Source organism: Chiroxiphia lanceolata, chromosome 6, assembly GCF_009829145.1.
Source record: "Chiroxiphia lanceolata isolate bChiLan1 chromosome 6, bChiLan1.pri, whole genome shotgun sequence".
NCBI lineage: Eukaryota > Metazoa > Chordata > Aves > Passeriformes > Pipridae > Chiroxiphia > Chiroxiphia lanceolata.
In genome coordinates this window covers 32,886,905-32,902,450 of record NC_045642.1, presented here as the reverse complement: position 1 = coordinate 32,902,450, position 15,546 = coordinate 32,886,905, and the positions used below count along the sequence as shown (strand labels likewise).

Genomic DNA, 15,546 nt, shown 5'->3' with positions numbered 1-15,546 from the left:
CTACAGCAGCCGCCCCGCCGGGCCGCGCCGCGCCGCGCAGCCGCTTGCTACTTCCTTGTCCCGGTGCGCCAGCGCCGAGTGGCTTTCAGCAGAAAACTCCTGGCAGATTCTTTTGCATAGTCTTTTCACACGGAAAAAGAACTTCTTTTGTAAATCCATAACCACCAAAATATGTCAAATGGAAACCCGAGGTGACGAATCTGAAGTTTCCAATGCCTTCTCCTGAAGTTCTTCAGAGCCCCCTGTGCCCGGCCGGGCAGAGCCAACTCGGGTGAGCGCCCTTGAAGACGAGGAAAGCAGGAAAAAAAGAGGCTCTCTTCCGATTTGCTGCAGGTTTCATCTGGAATGCAGATTTCAGCCTCCAGGGCCATGAACAAAAACCAACGAGACTGGTTTCATATTACCACTGTCCTTGCTCTGCACAGCTACTACTGCAGTGAGGTGCACACAGGTACTTATCAGAGACTACGGCCGCACCCAGGGACCGGGAGCGCTGGGCGGCGGGAGCACGGCCCGCGCCCGGGAGGGCCGAGTTAACTGTTTGGAAATCGGACGGGCTGTCCATTCGCACCGCACCAGCCTTGGATCGTTCCAAACTAGAACAATCTCTGCTAACGTATTCTGGGATAATTTTCATCTCTCTATATATTGCTACAGTACTGCTATATGTGTGAGATTTGTTTAGGTAATACGGGCAAAAACACCTGAAGGAAATTTTCAAGACTGTCTAACTCATTATTAACTTGTTAAGGGATACTATATATATTTTTACTAGTACATATAAAGAAAGTATGAAATGCTTCTAAGCATCTTTGATATTCAGAAAGTCAGTAACATTTAGGCCAGGTTCCCATCACAAGTCCCCACTTTTGTTATTTTTCTTATTTTTGGAATTACAGAGACTGCAAACCTGCAGGAATTTATATTCTTCTTATTCCCAAGCCTTTAAGAAGTTTGTTTAGTCAAATTTCCACACTGGTACCTTAGAAATACATTTTTTTTTTTCTGCACCCAAGTTAAAGGGTCATTCTACAGTCGGCCATTTAGCTGTGATGAGTAATCTTAAACAAGCACCATGGGGAAAGTTGTCCTTCACAGGGAAATCAGTTGCAGATCACATCACTGTGTGTGATTTCCAAAAAACATTTACTGAAAAGCTGAATATTACAGACAACAAGCAACAACAAAGTAACCCAACACATTTAACTTTCGGTTTGATACTTAAAAATGTAGACCCTGCAAAAAGCATTTGTTTATCTTTTCAATATATTATAAAACATCATAAAGTCAACAGCAAAACTCATTGGTATCTCCCCCAGGAAGAAAGTTTCCTGAAAATCATATTGTAATACTAAGGGCTTAGATGAAGCTTACAGACACCTTTTCAATTACAGGGTTGTGTGCATACCTGTAGACAAAGGGCACTGCAATCATTCCCATCTTTATCTGTGATTTAACACAGAGCAATGTCTTCTGCCTTACTGCCTGACATTTCCTGTAGTGAGCTCCGGACTTGCTTCTCCGCTATGCTTAATCATCAGGTGCAAAGGTCAGAAGCAACTGATGGGTCATGGCTCCCCTGATTTTCTAGGCTTAATACAGATTAATATCATAAAAAGAAGATCTATGTAAGGAAAGAGAAACAGAGTCTTTAGGACTCTCTACACCAACCTGCTCTTATAATCCTAGGATTTAAAAAACAGGTGGAAGGAAGCTACCTCAGCACTGGTGATTTCCAGCAAGACAAAATTTCTTGAAGGGAAAGCTACAGCAACTCTAAATTTCATTTCATGACAAAATAACTGGGGCAAAGTGATCACACTGAACCAAAGTTTCCTACATTTAAATTTACATCTATTTTTATGTTCAATCACAGGACTAGTTGGTCATTGTTCTAATAATTTCTATGGTTATGTCTTGTTTATTTATTTATTTATGTGCCTATTTATTTGGGATTTGGTTAAGTACATATGGTGGATAAATATTAAACCATATTTTCAAGAACAGTTTTGTTGGTCACTAACAAAAAATATACCATTATGAACAGCTTCATGGTACCTTTTAAACTAAACATACTCAATCAGATTTATCTATTTATTTATCTGTTAATATTAACAGCAACTTACATTTCTCTGTAATAAACAAGGGTCACCAAGCTGTAACAGTCCTATGAATATAAGGTTACTGATCATAGCTACTATTTAATTACTCAAGATTTTAATAGGACATATGAAAAGTTTAGTTTTAAAGTGAACATAAAACAGGAATCTCATACTTTACTTCTAAACAACATCTCAAAAGAATTTAGAAGACAAGGATCAAATTAATATGAAAAGGATGGTGCATTGGGTGTCAGGCTAGACCATGTGTTGAGATGCTAGGAATCCCAGAGTTGAATACTGAATAATTAAAACTCCAGAAGTAAAAATAATACTTTATAAAACCAGAGGTAATCTCACAAGCCTGCAGAAGTTAATACTGCTTTATATGTACCTATATTTCTAATAAACTCTAGGAAGTGTGGAGAAACTTTCAAGCTTTTTGAGCTTTAGGACGAGCAAAGAAACTCATCTCAATATCTACCCCTGGAGAAATGATCAAAAACTGGAAGTCAGTCAGTCTCTCAAATTCACCACACGGTCCATAAACCCCCAGTCTCAAATAAGGCTTTTGTAAGGACTTGTTTCTTACTTTCTGATGATCAGCCCAGTGGACATTCCCCTGTTGAGGGACATATTGGTTACTTACCCAAGAGTGTTTCTAGGTAAAATACATACATCAATATGTGCCCATTAGTATTTTTATACAAAAAAGGGATCATCATATTGTGATGTGCAAATGAGACAGCCAGTTTGCTGGCAGAAGTGTTTTAATGCTGGGTGGATCTCATAAGGATAGTCTCTCTGAACAGGCTGTAACACTGCATCTAAGGGAACAACTTCAAAATCTCTAGAAGAAATCAGTTATGATAATGTTACAAGCCTCTTTACTTCATAAAACTGACAACTCTCTGGTGCCTCAGAAAAGCCCTTAAAACCTGTCATAGCAACTTTCAGGGCAGTCAATGCACTAATTATACAAAAGGACAACCATTCCTTACAGTTTAAAGCACATTTAATAATCCACACCCTTTTTGACCTACATTTCATCACAGACAGAAGTCACACCTACAACTCACTCCAGTTCTGTTCTCAAGGTGTTTAAGAGCTTGTGAAGTAGGTTTTAAAACCAGCCTTGAAGAAAACACATATTAAGCCAGAATAAGGTGATCTAATTTCTATCACTATCATATGGCAGGGCTCAAGACTTCCTGACCCCATATCTATTCATATTTCCTTTTCAGATGACTGTAGTAACGAACTAGATACACGAACAGGACAAAAAGACACATTCTACAAAACAGCAAGGTGCCTAAACTGAATAGAAAACAATCTTTCTACTGCTTTTTCAAAATAAAGAAAGAAAAGTTTGCATAATTTCTTGAAAATAGTAATAGAATCAAGTATGCAGCAATTGTGTCAGGCTTTGGGAGAGCCACATGAAGCACCAGGTTGTGGCTGTAGCTTGGGTGATTTGAACTGATCTGAAGCTCAGCTGACACAGTCCTGCCCTCTGCCCTGTCCTCAGCCCAATATTTACTGTGCAGAATTGATAGTGGTCTTAACATTCTCCTTGCTCTCCTGTTTTTATCTCTTGCTGTTTATCTTGTTTTATACTTAGTATCTCTTTAAATGCTCTAAGAGAGAAAAGGCATGGAAGACTGAAGAAAACCTCTAAGTCCTTGACTGATCATTATTCTCAGTTTTATGTGAGCAATTTTCCTGAGTTTGGAGGATCTGGGTATTACCGACATAATTTCTTTAAATTTAAGTAATTAATTTTAGACATAGCAATAGAAACAGAGATTGATAATTCTTATCAAAATTCTGTATTACATGATGTTAACAGAATGCATGGACACAGACACGTTTGGTGTAGAGGTCTGTATAACTACAAAGTCCTTTGTAACATCTTCATCTAAATTCTGCTTGACATTGACATATGGACTACTTAAAAGAATTTGAAAAAAGACTAATAGCTATATGCTTATAAAATCAGAAAGGACATTAAGAAAGTCAGTTTACTATTTTGAAGGAGTGCATACTGTATCAATAAATGTATGAAACATTTAGCCTGTAAAACCCATCATATGAAAAATCAGTGGTAGTTCTGAGGCAGAACTTGTAGGAAGATGTATTGGCTGATCTACTTAATACAAGCAGACTTACAAGTAACAAAGACAGGGAACAGAAGATCACTATAAACTGTGTAAGTAAACTAAGTAAGATCTTTGTGCATTAAGGCACAAAGGCTGGTACTCAGTGTAACAAAGAATGGAGATGAATTTTTAATCTTTTTCCTTTTCTAGGTTGCTCTCTCTTCATCTCCTTTCAGTAGGCCTTTTGCTCCCCATCTACAGTATGATATAATAGTTTAAACATTAAACAAAAAACTTTATAAAATAAAATCCAGTTACATTAATTTACCATAATTTTTAAAGTAATTACTAGCTATTAATAGTAATTTTAGCTGAATTGTCACATCTCACTTATGTATTTTTTTATCTGAGATGAAATGCCATATAAAAAATAGGGCGGACTTGCATTTCCATTTTGCTTCATTATCTTCCATATTTCTATATCTTCTCCATGTGTAAGATTTAAAATCTAATGCAGGATTTTTTCATGCTTCTGCTACAGACTGTGCATTTAAAATTCCTGTTAGAGCAGAATTCATTCACTCTCTCCCTCATCTACTTTACCTACCTTCTTCCAATAGAATAGAAGCATAGAAAAATGTTTTCAGTAATATAATGAAAGAGCTTGAGAAGTGGGCCTGTAGGAATCTCATGAGATTTAATAAGACCAAGTGCAAGGTGCTGCCCCTGGGTTGGGGCAACCCCCAGTATCAGTACAGTGTGGGGGATGAACAGATTGAGAGCAGCCCTGTCGTGGATGAGAGGCTGGACGTGAACCAGAAACGTGCACTTCCAGAAAGCCAGTCATGTCCTGGGCTGCATCAAAAGCAGAGTGGCCAGTAAGTCAAAGGAGGGAATTCCTCCCTTCTGCCTGTGTGACACCCCACCTGGAGTACTGGATCCAGCTCTAGGGTCCTCAGCACAAGAAAGACATGGACCTTTTGGAGCGAGTCCAGAGGAAGCCACCAAGATGATTAGAGCAATGAAGCACCTCTCCTATGGGGAAAGGCTGAGACAATTTGGTTTGTTCAGCCTGGAAAAGAGAAGGCTTTGGGGTAATCTAATTATGGCCTTCCAGTATCTAAAGGGAACCTACAAGACAGATGGAGAGATAATATTTACAAGGGCATGTAGTGACAGGGCAAGGGAGAATAAATTCAAACTGAAACTAAGAGTAGGTTTAGATCAGATATTAGGAGGAAATTCTTTGCTGTGAGGGTGGTGAGGCACTGGAACAGGTTGCCCAGAGAAGTTGTGGATGCCCCATCCCTGGAGGTGTTCAAGGCCAGGCTGGATGGAGCTCTGACCAATCTGGTCTAGTGAAAGACTGGCAGGGGGGTTAGCACTAGGTGATCTTTAAGGTCCCTTTCAACCCAAGGGATTCTATAAGCAAACACTGGTATATCTATATATTAACATATACAAGTATATTATACATTAATGTTAGGTTACTCATAATCCAGAGAAAGCAGAACAATTCAATAAATAGCTTTGTTTTTCAGATTGTCATTATTATCAATAAAACTGAATTATAAAATGGTAGTGCCTTTTGAACAGTCAGACTAAAGTTTTTCTTCCAACAGCAGGAAAGGGCCATAGATCATATGACTGGGTGTAGTGCAACTGCGTAAATAAGTAGGTCCATTTCAGATGCTATTTCCTGGAAACATCATTTTTGCTTCTGAGTTGCCCTCTAGATAGTGGCACATTTTTTACCAAGTTGTCTTGCTGTCCAGTGTGATGACTGCATAGGGAAGACAGTATCTGGGTGTGACATCCCAGTCTTTAGGGGAAGGGAACGCCCAGGGGTTGCTCTCACCACAGCAACTCATGCAGCCTGATTTTGGCCATTATTTTTCTTATAGGCTTCTTATAGCAATGCTGCAGTCCAAACAGATTCTGATGGCAGCAACTGCAGCAGTCTTCTCACTACAGTTCTTTTGGCAGCTCCTCCTCCAATCCCATGGACTCATCTTGGAGATACAAGGGTTCTGTAATTCAACCCAGAGTTCTGTTCTAAAAGACTTTCAGAAAAGTCCCAGGGATAAAGTGCAGGATAAAGTGTCTCAGTGAGTCCCTAACAATCCATCAGCCCATGCTGAGCACCCTTTTTTTAACTGAAATTAAGGCTTTTGTTCTGAATTTTTTAAAAATAGTGGAATAAATATTCTTCCTTGTTAACTACAAGAAGTTGAAGTTACTAAATTTTTCATAATGCAATGAATTAGATTTTTAGACATAAAATGTCTCTTTAGAAAAAGTAAGAAAAATTGAAATAAACTGCTTACTAATTTTAGATATCTCTTACTTAACTCAAAACGTTGTTCTTAAATGGCTTTTAATTTGTAACTCCTCCTGCTCTATACAAGGACTGTAAATGCAGACAAAGTATCCTTATGGACTGTTGTAGTATATTTCTAGCAGTGATAATAGCTACATCACAATTCTTCTCAGTCCAGTTATTTGTCTTCATCTCATCATTTTACTACAAGGATAAATAAATCTGTACTTTCACAGTACAGTATTCTAAATAATTATTTTAGGAAAAGAAGATTAGGACAAGAAATCAATTTTATAACAAGCTCAAGAGAATAGCAATGGTGATTTTAAACACCATTAAAAGCATTTTAAATGTACTTCTAAGTCAATTCTGGTATTTCTACCAATAGATGTCACTGTTACATAAATTTTGTTAGTGTTTCTTTGTAGGAACTGTATTAGGCAATCTAGTCTTTAAAACAATATCTTTCAACCCTTTTAACCTTTTCAATCCCTTCCATGTTTCCTTCCTCTTCTATTACATTCTGTTCCTTTTCCCAATTTGAAAACTTCTGCCAAAACATGTCTATCTGTAGGCTGCTTACTGCTCACACTGGGAGCATGTAAATATTTCCAGCTACATTAAGCTGGGCCATGCTGAAGTGTCTCACATTGTAATTAACTCATTTTGCCTTCTGAAGCCTCAGAGGTTTATATCCCAGGAAGTTTAGAAACTTTTCCTGTCAAACGCATGGCCCGTCTGACTCCAGTGCCAGTTCAGCTGCACGAAAACCGGGTGTTGGGCTGTGCAGGTGGACAGAAGCACACGCGCACACACACACACACACACAGACACACAGAGGTGTGCACATGTGCACACACACAGCTTGCTGACCTGAATCTTCCTGGTACTTACCCTTGCTGTCTCCTAGATGCTAGCTCCTGCAATGCATTTCCAGGAAGCAACTAATTTAAACTAAACATCCATCAAGATTTTAGAAGTGACACATCATGTATCCTAATGTACTTATATAGCTCCAAAAGTTTTCTTTATGTATTGCTTTCAGGCTTAGCTGCACAAAGATACATGGACTCACAGACCATCTGGAAAACTGCATCCCATCCAAAATTTTTAGACAGACACGAAATAAATGCATACCAAAAATGTAATTATATATAATAAATGCTTGTTGAAACCCAGTATAGCATGAATAGAGTCATACTCACATTCAGTTCCAGGCTCAAATGCAACACGTTTCTGTTGATCTTCTCTTTATCACTTGAATGAGTAAATGAGTTGGAGTGCCCCAATCTGCAATCCAGAACCCAAGTATCTTCATCTCTGTTTGCCACATCCAAATTAGTCAGCCCTTCAGTGATGTCATCCTTTAAAGCAGACTCTGCTGGAAGGCCCAAGTAAAATGAAATTAAATAAAATAATTCTATGCATCTGCAGATAATCCCTGCATACAGAAAATTATATATCTTTTTGAAACTCTGGTACACGCTACCAACACTTGCACTTACAGTTCTCCTATTTGTTTAAAAAAAACCAGAATGGCATAAATGGGGTAGAAACTTTATTTTCACTCAGAAAAAAAATCTTTTTGTTCTTAAATTTTGTGGGACAGATGTAGCATTAAAAAAACGTGGCCTGCTTGTCTTTCCCCCATACACAGACACAGACTGTGTGTAAGATGCTTGAGGTTTCAACTGCTCTGAGAAGGAACTCTTACTTGTCCTTCTGAATGTGCTAATTAGACACACACATTTCACAGGTGGGTGTGAAGTATAAAAAGGAAGCTCTACAGACTGATTAGACAAACTTTTTGATGTTGGCTAAACACAGCCTTAGTGGGGACTGTGCCAATCCACATAAGTCCCTTACACCAAATGCATAAAAAGCAGAGTTCTTCAATCAGAAGTGATACTTAACACTTCGCCTTGCTCCATTAACCTTCAAACACAGTATCAACCTAGTTTTGAAACTGTTTAGTTACAAACAGACATGAATTTAGTGGGAGAGGTAACAACAAAACCTGATAGCCAAGAGTATACTCCTCTATGTCATGCACTAGAACCACTCAGCACTCTCCTTCATTCATAGAATTGCTGGTTTATTAGTCCCCTCCAAAAATGCCTTTTTCTGCATGATAGCCTCTACTTTAACAATGAGAAGAATAATGAATTCCATGAAGTCAGTGTGTTCTCTGAAGTGTAATGTCTGATATAGGATATGATATAGGAAACATACACCTCCCTTTTATATTCTCTAGGACATATACACTCTTTCATATACACAGACACATCCATCCTAGAACATTTTACTGGAAACTTCAGACACCAGCATAATTCCTGGCTGCTGCATATTGTAGCTCAGCATTATAAAAGCAACCCTGGAAGTATTTAAGATTGGAAGGAGCTCTGAGCAGCTGGTCTAGTGAAAGGTGTCCCTGCCCATGGGGTGCGGGTTGAAACTAGATGATCTTTATGGTCCCTTTCAACTCAGGCCATTCTATGATTCTATGAACTGCACTTACAATTTTGTAATTTTTAAAAGGCTGGATTTTTTCTTTTTCCCTAATTTTAAAGGACCATGTTAAAAAAGTAGCACTAGGGCTGGCAGCTGTAAGAATGTTGGCTTAAATATAGGCTGATTTTCAAAACTTCTGTTAGCTTACAGCTCCAAAAAATTCAGGTGCCACACTGTATCAGTAAGCATAGTAATGTAGAACACCTGGTAAAATGGCCAACACTCCAAAATACAAATCAGTTATTATTGTGTGAATAAACTCATCTGCTTATTCACATGAAATCTCAAAGTGAGATCCTATCAAAAGACAACCTTTCTGCAAAAAGAGTAAAGAGTATTACACATACCTTTACACATTTTGAAATTATGCACTGTGTATAATATGAAGATATTCAAGTATCAAGAATCAAGAGTATCAAGATATTCAAACACAAGACAGCACATTTATGACATTCTCAAGTCCAGACGTGCCATCTTTAAGATCAGGGATCTAAAAAGAGACTTGCTTTCTCACTTTCTGAATCATTGCTTTTCTGTATATTTTTACACATTTCATAAAATATTTTTCTTGTTGGCCCGTACATCATTACATAAGTCATTCTGATATTTAGAAAACTTTAAGATCAGAAATGCAAACACTATGCTTGGAAGTATAATAAGCTGAATAAAATGTATCAGTTGAATTTTGACCTCATTTTTATTGCTGTGTACAATTAGCCCTGTTATCTCCGGCCACCCTACTGTATGTGATTATGACATATGGAAAATAGAAAGTTTCAAGTGAGTGGAGAAGAAACAGTAAAAATCACCATTTTTAAGGTAACTGAACATTATTTGTATCATGCTAGCAAATCTATCGTGCCAGCTTTTGGTGTTTCTCTTGATTTCTGTCATGTATCAGTGCTGCAAATTTTGTATCTACTGATTTTTCATCACAAAAAATTGGAATAATGTAATATAATCTATAAAAACCATGCATGCTTTCATAAAACAATGTAGTATTAAAACAGTATTAAAATGCAAATATACATAGTAAAACCCAGGAAATAGTACTATTTTTAATTCAACGCTCTTTGGGAATTCATTTTAATTTTCTAATCCCCCATTACTGGTTACCCATCTTGCTCAGCATTACCCTCAATACTTCAAAGCTTAATTACAGTTTGTAGTTGGCAGTATGTTTGGATCAATTTTTATCTATGTTTTTCAAGATATCTGTTCTACAGCAGCTACACCTAAAGAGAAAATTCCTTTGTGGCAGTGAATTTTACCCATAATATGGTCACTGAAATAATTTTCATTGTTTCATTAAGTGATACAGAGCTGTAGCAAGAGGCCACAATCAGAATTCCTTCTTGCAGCAGCTGGTATTTCCCATAATTAACTGTGGCCCAGCTAAGAACAGTTAGCCTGCCAAATGCTTTCTGGGCCTCTAGAAAAATTAGTACCTCCCTCAGCTGCAGAGATTCAGTTTTTGTCCAAATTTAATTTTATGGACCATCATATTAATTTATGGCATTTTTTGCTGTTGGCAGACTGCTCCCAAGTCTGTGACCAAGCCTCCATGCTTCACATTCTATTCCAATTATAACTTAATGTTCTGTTATCTATGCATTTATCTGGGTAGCTGATGACCCCATTCTGCCCTGAATCAGTCCTCACCTGCACACACCATTAGCATACAACCACTTCTGTGGTAAGGGACCCATCCACCTCAGCAGACAGTGGAATATGAAAGAAGTTTAACCCTCTCTCTAAGTATTCTATTTTAAGCAAAATCTTAAATGCTTGGTCATATTTTTCCCTGAAGTTCACCATTCTGTCAGTTCCAACAGATGGATTTTACTGCTACTTACACTTACCCAGAAAAGAATTTTTTTTAAAACTGGCAACGCACTGTAATCTGTGTGTTTAAAAAAAAGGTCATATATATTTTATGCATGCATATGCAAAGAAATTTATATATCATTCAATTATAGACTACATTCTGGAACTTTTAAAATCCATATGCTTATCTTTTAGCCAGCTGAACTGATTTGACATCTTCCCCCCTTCCCCCCCGAAAAAATAAGGCTTCAAACAAGTCCAATGGCTACTCAAACTGTGTTCCAGATTTTACAGTTTATACCAATTAGGAGTGCCTCCTATGAGCATTACATGTACAAAGAAGACTGCTCAAATACAGGTCTGTTGCCATCTATTGTCCCAAGGGAAAGGAAGACAGCAATGTAAATGCAGGAAGATTAAATACTTAATGCTTCTTTGGCAATTTTTTCCATGCAGACTTTGTGAGTGTAAGCAAACAACTTTTTTATCTTGTCACATTTACAAGTAAGACAAATGAGGCACTTAAACCTCAGGGGTACAGACAGGGTCACATCATCAGACTGTGATAACTAATAGTACATCCAGGATTTCCTAAAACCTCTAGTCCTATGCTGAACTTACATAATTATATAATTATTCATATGTTTGAATTTTTTTGTACAAATTACAATTCTTGTCATACAAAGTCTTTTATACACCAAGACTTAAATTAGCAAACAAGCGCATTAGGTAACATGTAATACATTTCTGTTAATTCACCATTGTGGAATACACAGTTTCTGTGGACATGGTATGTTTTCTCTGGGCAGTCTCTCTCTATAGAAAACCTGTTTGTACTTTCTCAGCTGTCTTGAACAAAGAACTTGGGGAAAAAAAATCAGCTTCTCAAACATTTTTTTTTGTTAGTTCAAGGAATTAGGATGACTCATGATATCCATTCTCTATGGGAACATGGTTTGCTTAACCATGACACACTTAAGTCTGAGGCCAATATTTACACTGTCTTTTTAGATATGTTTCCTGACCACTGGTCATTCTATATATTGATATTTTAATCACACTGCATTTTTTCTAGATTGCTTTCTTATATCACGTATGATAAAAATATAACAGTTACTCTTTTTGTATGTTCATTCCTATGTAATGTAGAATTCTATTGCCTATTTGAATGTTATAAATACTCACATGCATGAATGAAGAAAACCTTGTGTTAATTAGATATAGACACTTGTGTTCACTATTTTCTTCTTAAAAGGAGTGAAAAGAAGGTAAATAAAATTTAAGTCTTTGCACACCATTGGAAATTGAGTCTCTGAATGCAAAGTTTTGTAGACCTTTAAAGTTTTGGGGGTCTTAAATTTTAGAAACAAAGAAACAAAATTAATAACCAAGTAGATTTTTTCAGCAAGTGGACCACAAAACTGGAACAGTCTAAATGCAAAAGTTGCTTATTTAAAGGCAGCATTTTGACAGTAGAGATGAACACTTTGAACATCAGAACTACATTTAGAGGACTTAAAATATTACTAACTTAAGACCCATGATATTACTGTAGGGATTTAGCTGTTGCAAGATCTTACATCAGTGAGTTACAGCACATTAAATAGTCTTGGCTACACTTCCTTGCTCAAATAGATTAGGCTTGACCAATGTTGTTGAAAGCATTGGCAGAATGTTAGGATAAACTGAGCTGAAAAGTTAACCTACTTTTTTTTTAACTTATGGGAATCCAAAATATGCAGATCCTACCAATTATTTTTTTGCTACAGGCACCTCAAATTTCATGATCCATCCCTCTGGCCTGACCTTTTTCTTTCTAAGCAGTAAATGCTTTCTGATTTTTCCTGTTTAAAATATCTCTTTGTTACTACACACACCATTTTATTAAATCTCAAAAACAGCATTGGAAGTAGTCTCAGTTTCAGATTCTGTAGTTAGATGATATTGCACAGTTCCATCCACATGCCACCTGTGGTTATCTCAGATCTGTTACTATAAAGACATTAATTCTGTATAAACATAAATTTTGCACTCAGTGTTCCCATGTATGTAGCTGACACAGAGGACAATAAGATTTGATTTTCTACAGTTAAATTCTATTTTAAAGTTAAAGAAATTTGCAGATTACATGAAGTTGGGGAGAGTGTTGATCAGCTGGAAGGCAGGAGGGCTCTGCAGAAGGACCTGGACAGGCTGGAGAGTTGGGTTGATTCCAATGGGATGAGGTTCAACAAGGCCAAGTGCCAGGTCCTGCACTTTGGCCACAACAACCCCCTGCAGCACTACAGGCTGGGGACAGAATGGTGGGAGAGCAGCCAGGCAGAAAGGGACCTGGGAGTTTGGATTGACAGGAAGCTGAACATGAGCCAGCAGTGTGCCCAGGTGGCCAAGAAGGTCAATGGCATCCTGGCCTGGATCAGGAACAGTGTGGCCAGCAGGACCAGGGAAGTGATTCTTCCCCTGTACTCAGCGCTGGTGAGGCCACACCTGGAGTACTGTGTCCAGTTCTGGGCCCCTCAGTTCAGGAAGGACACAGAGGTGCTGGAGAGTGTCCAAAGAAGGGCAACGAGCTGGTGAAGGGACTGGAGCATAGGCCCTATGAGGAGAGGCTGAGGGAGCTGGGGTTGTTCAGCCTGGAGAAGAGGAGGCTCAGGGGAGACCTCATCACTCTCTACAGCTACCTGAGAGGAGGTTGTAGCCAGGTGGGGGTTGGTCTCTTCTCCCAGACAACCAGCAGTAAGACAAGAGGGCACTGGCTTAAGCTGTGCCAGGGGAGGTTTAGGTTGGATATTAGGAAGAAATTCTTTACAGAGAGGGTAATCAGGCATTGGAATGGGCTGCCCAGGGAGCTGGTGGATTCACCATCCCGGGAGGTTTTTAAGATGAGACTGGATGTGGCACTTAGTGCCATTGTCTAGTAACCACAGCGGTGCTGGATCAAGGGTTGGACTTGATGATCTCAGAGGTCCTTTCCAACCCGGCTGACTCTATGATTCTATTGAAATATGAATAAGTAGAGAGAAAAATAAGAAAAGCTGAAAGGAAATTTAAAAATCTAGAGGAAGCTATCCTCCTTCCCTTTTAATTTTCCAGATTTCCCTTATAGGAAGGAAGAAATAGAAGAAACCTGTTTGCTCTGCTGGAGACTCAAGACTGAAATCTTAGCATCAATACAGTTTTTTCTCTTGTATTGGATAGAATGTAAAGACATATGGAGCTGCCTATGCAGAATAGTAAACATTGTGCACTAGGTAGATGAATAAATCCTCTTAAGATTAAGAAGATCTGTAGTTCAGTGGAGGAGTAGAGAAATTGGAAAATTATACTAAATGCTGTCTTTGGGAACAATGATATGTGTCATCTTTCTCCTATATATAGTTTTATTGAATCTGTATTGTAACATGAGGTGATTCATACTATAAGCAGTTTAGCAAAATCCTTGCTGCAGGTTGCCTCTGTTTCCACAGGACATTTAAGAAATTCTTTTTCATGATGACAAATTGTGGATTTTTAAAAGCAAATGTTAGGCCTGGTACTTGCTATACAGCTCTTACAAAGAAGACTGAAGGGTACAGTACTTAGAACAATTTTTAAATCAAATCCCTCAAAGTGGTGAGTGTGGTAAGAAAGCCCTGGAGTGGCGGTTGAGATCCTTGTAATGCTGAAAAAGCTAGAAGCTCCTAAAGTATCAATATCCAAACCAATTAACAATTTATTGTCTTTTGGCTGTGTCCTTTTTCTCCTGGCAAACAGTAAATACAACTTAATACTGCTAGTGCTGGAGGAAAAATATTTAAGAGGCTTCAAATCAATCCAATTACTAACAGAGAAATGTATCGCCAAGTGAAATTAAGACCTGGCTAGCTAATAAATATTAGTGTGTTATTCTGAAGTGTGAACTTGAAATAGGATATTTTCCCACAGGAGGTGATAAATTGTACATAGCATTCATATAAACTTCTAATATTAAAAAAAGAACAGCAAAAAATGGTGAAGATAAAGATTTCTGGCCTAGAAAATTTGACTGAACAACCACTAAACATAAGGATGTGAAGGAAATCCAAAATATTTACTTTTTTGTGAAAAATATTCGTGCAACTTCTCAATGCAGAGTGTATCAACTGCAAAAGCATATGATACAACTCAAAGCTTTTAAAAAATACTTCAGAATTGTCACAAACCTAAAAAATATTAGCAACATCTATCAAATAGTATAAATTCCTTTTATAAATTTAAAGCTTTTGCATTAAAATAAGTTTTCATTTAGAATGTTGACATTGAATGCGCTTTATAATTTTCTTATTAAGGGTTTACATTTACATTTACAGTAACGTATATCTTTTATACTGCTTTTTTCCTTAACCTCAGTCAATTTATTCTAGACAAAAATCCCAAATCCCTAAGAGAGCAAACCCTAATAGCAAAAATAAAAATACTTATCACTAACGTAGTGTAAAAAAATTAGTAGTATTTGTCTTAGGAAGAAAAAATAACAAACAAAACCAAAACCAACAAAAAAAAGCGCAGGATCATCACCAGAAAGATGAGAGAACTGTATTCAAGTTTCAGTGCTGTGCAATCATCCAACACGTGCTCAAGAAAGCTGAGGAACAGGAACTCTCATAACAAGTACAGAATTTATTTTCTGAATTAGGATACAGACCTGTAAGGTACTGAGCAGCTTGAGCCC

General features: G+C 37.6%; 1 protein-coding gene across 3 annotated transcripts in view; it reads right to left on the bottom strand.

The window, feature by feature from the left end:
• The window catches only part of FMN1 (formin 1), a 183,245-nt gene that overhangs the window by 129,936 nt on the left and 37,763 nt on the right, over positions 1 to 15,546 (bottom strand). For 2 of the 3 annotated variants that reach the window (XM_032691135.1, XM_032691138.1), the window contains exon 3: positions 7,724 to 7,899. In XM_032691135.1, the coding sequence (XP_032547026.1) occupies positions 7,724 to 7,899 (176 nt within the window). The remainder of the gene's footprint in view (positions 1 to 7,723; positions 7,900 to 15,546) is intronic. The other variant, XM_032691134.1, reaches the window with a different exon arrangement.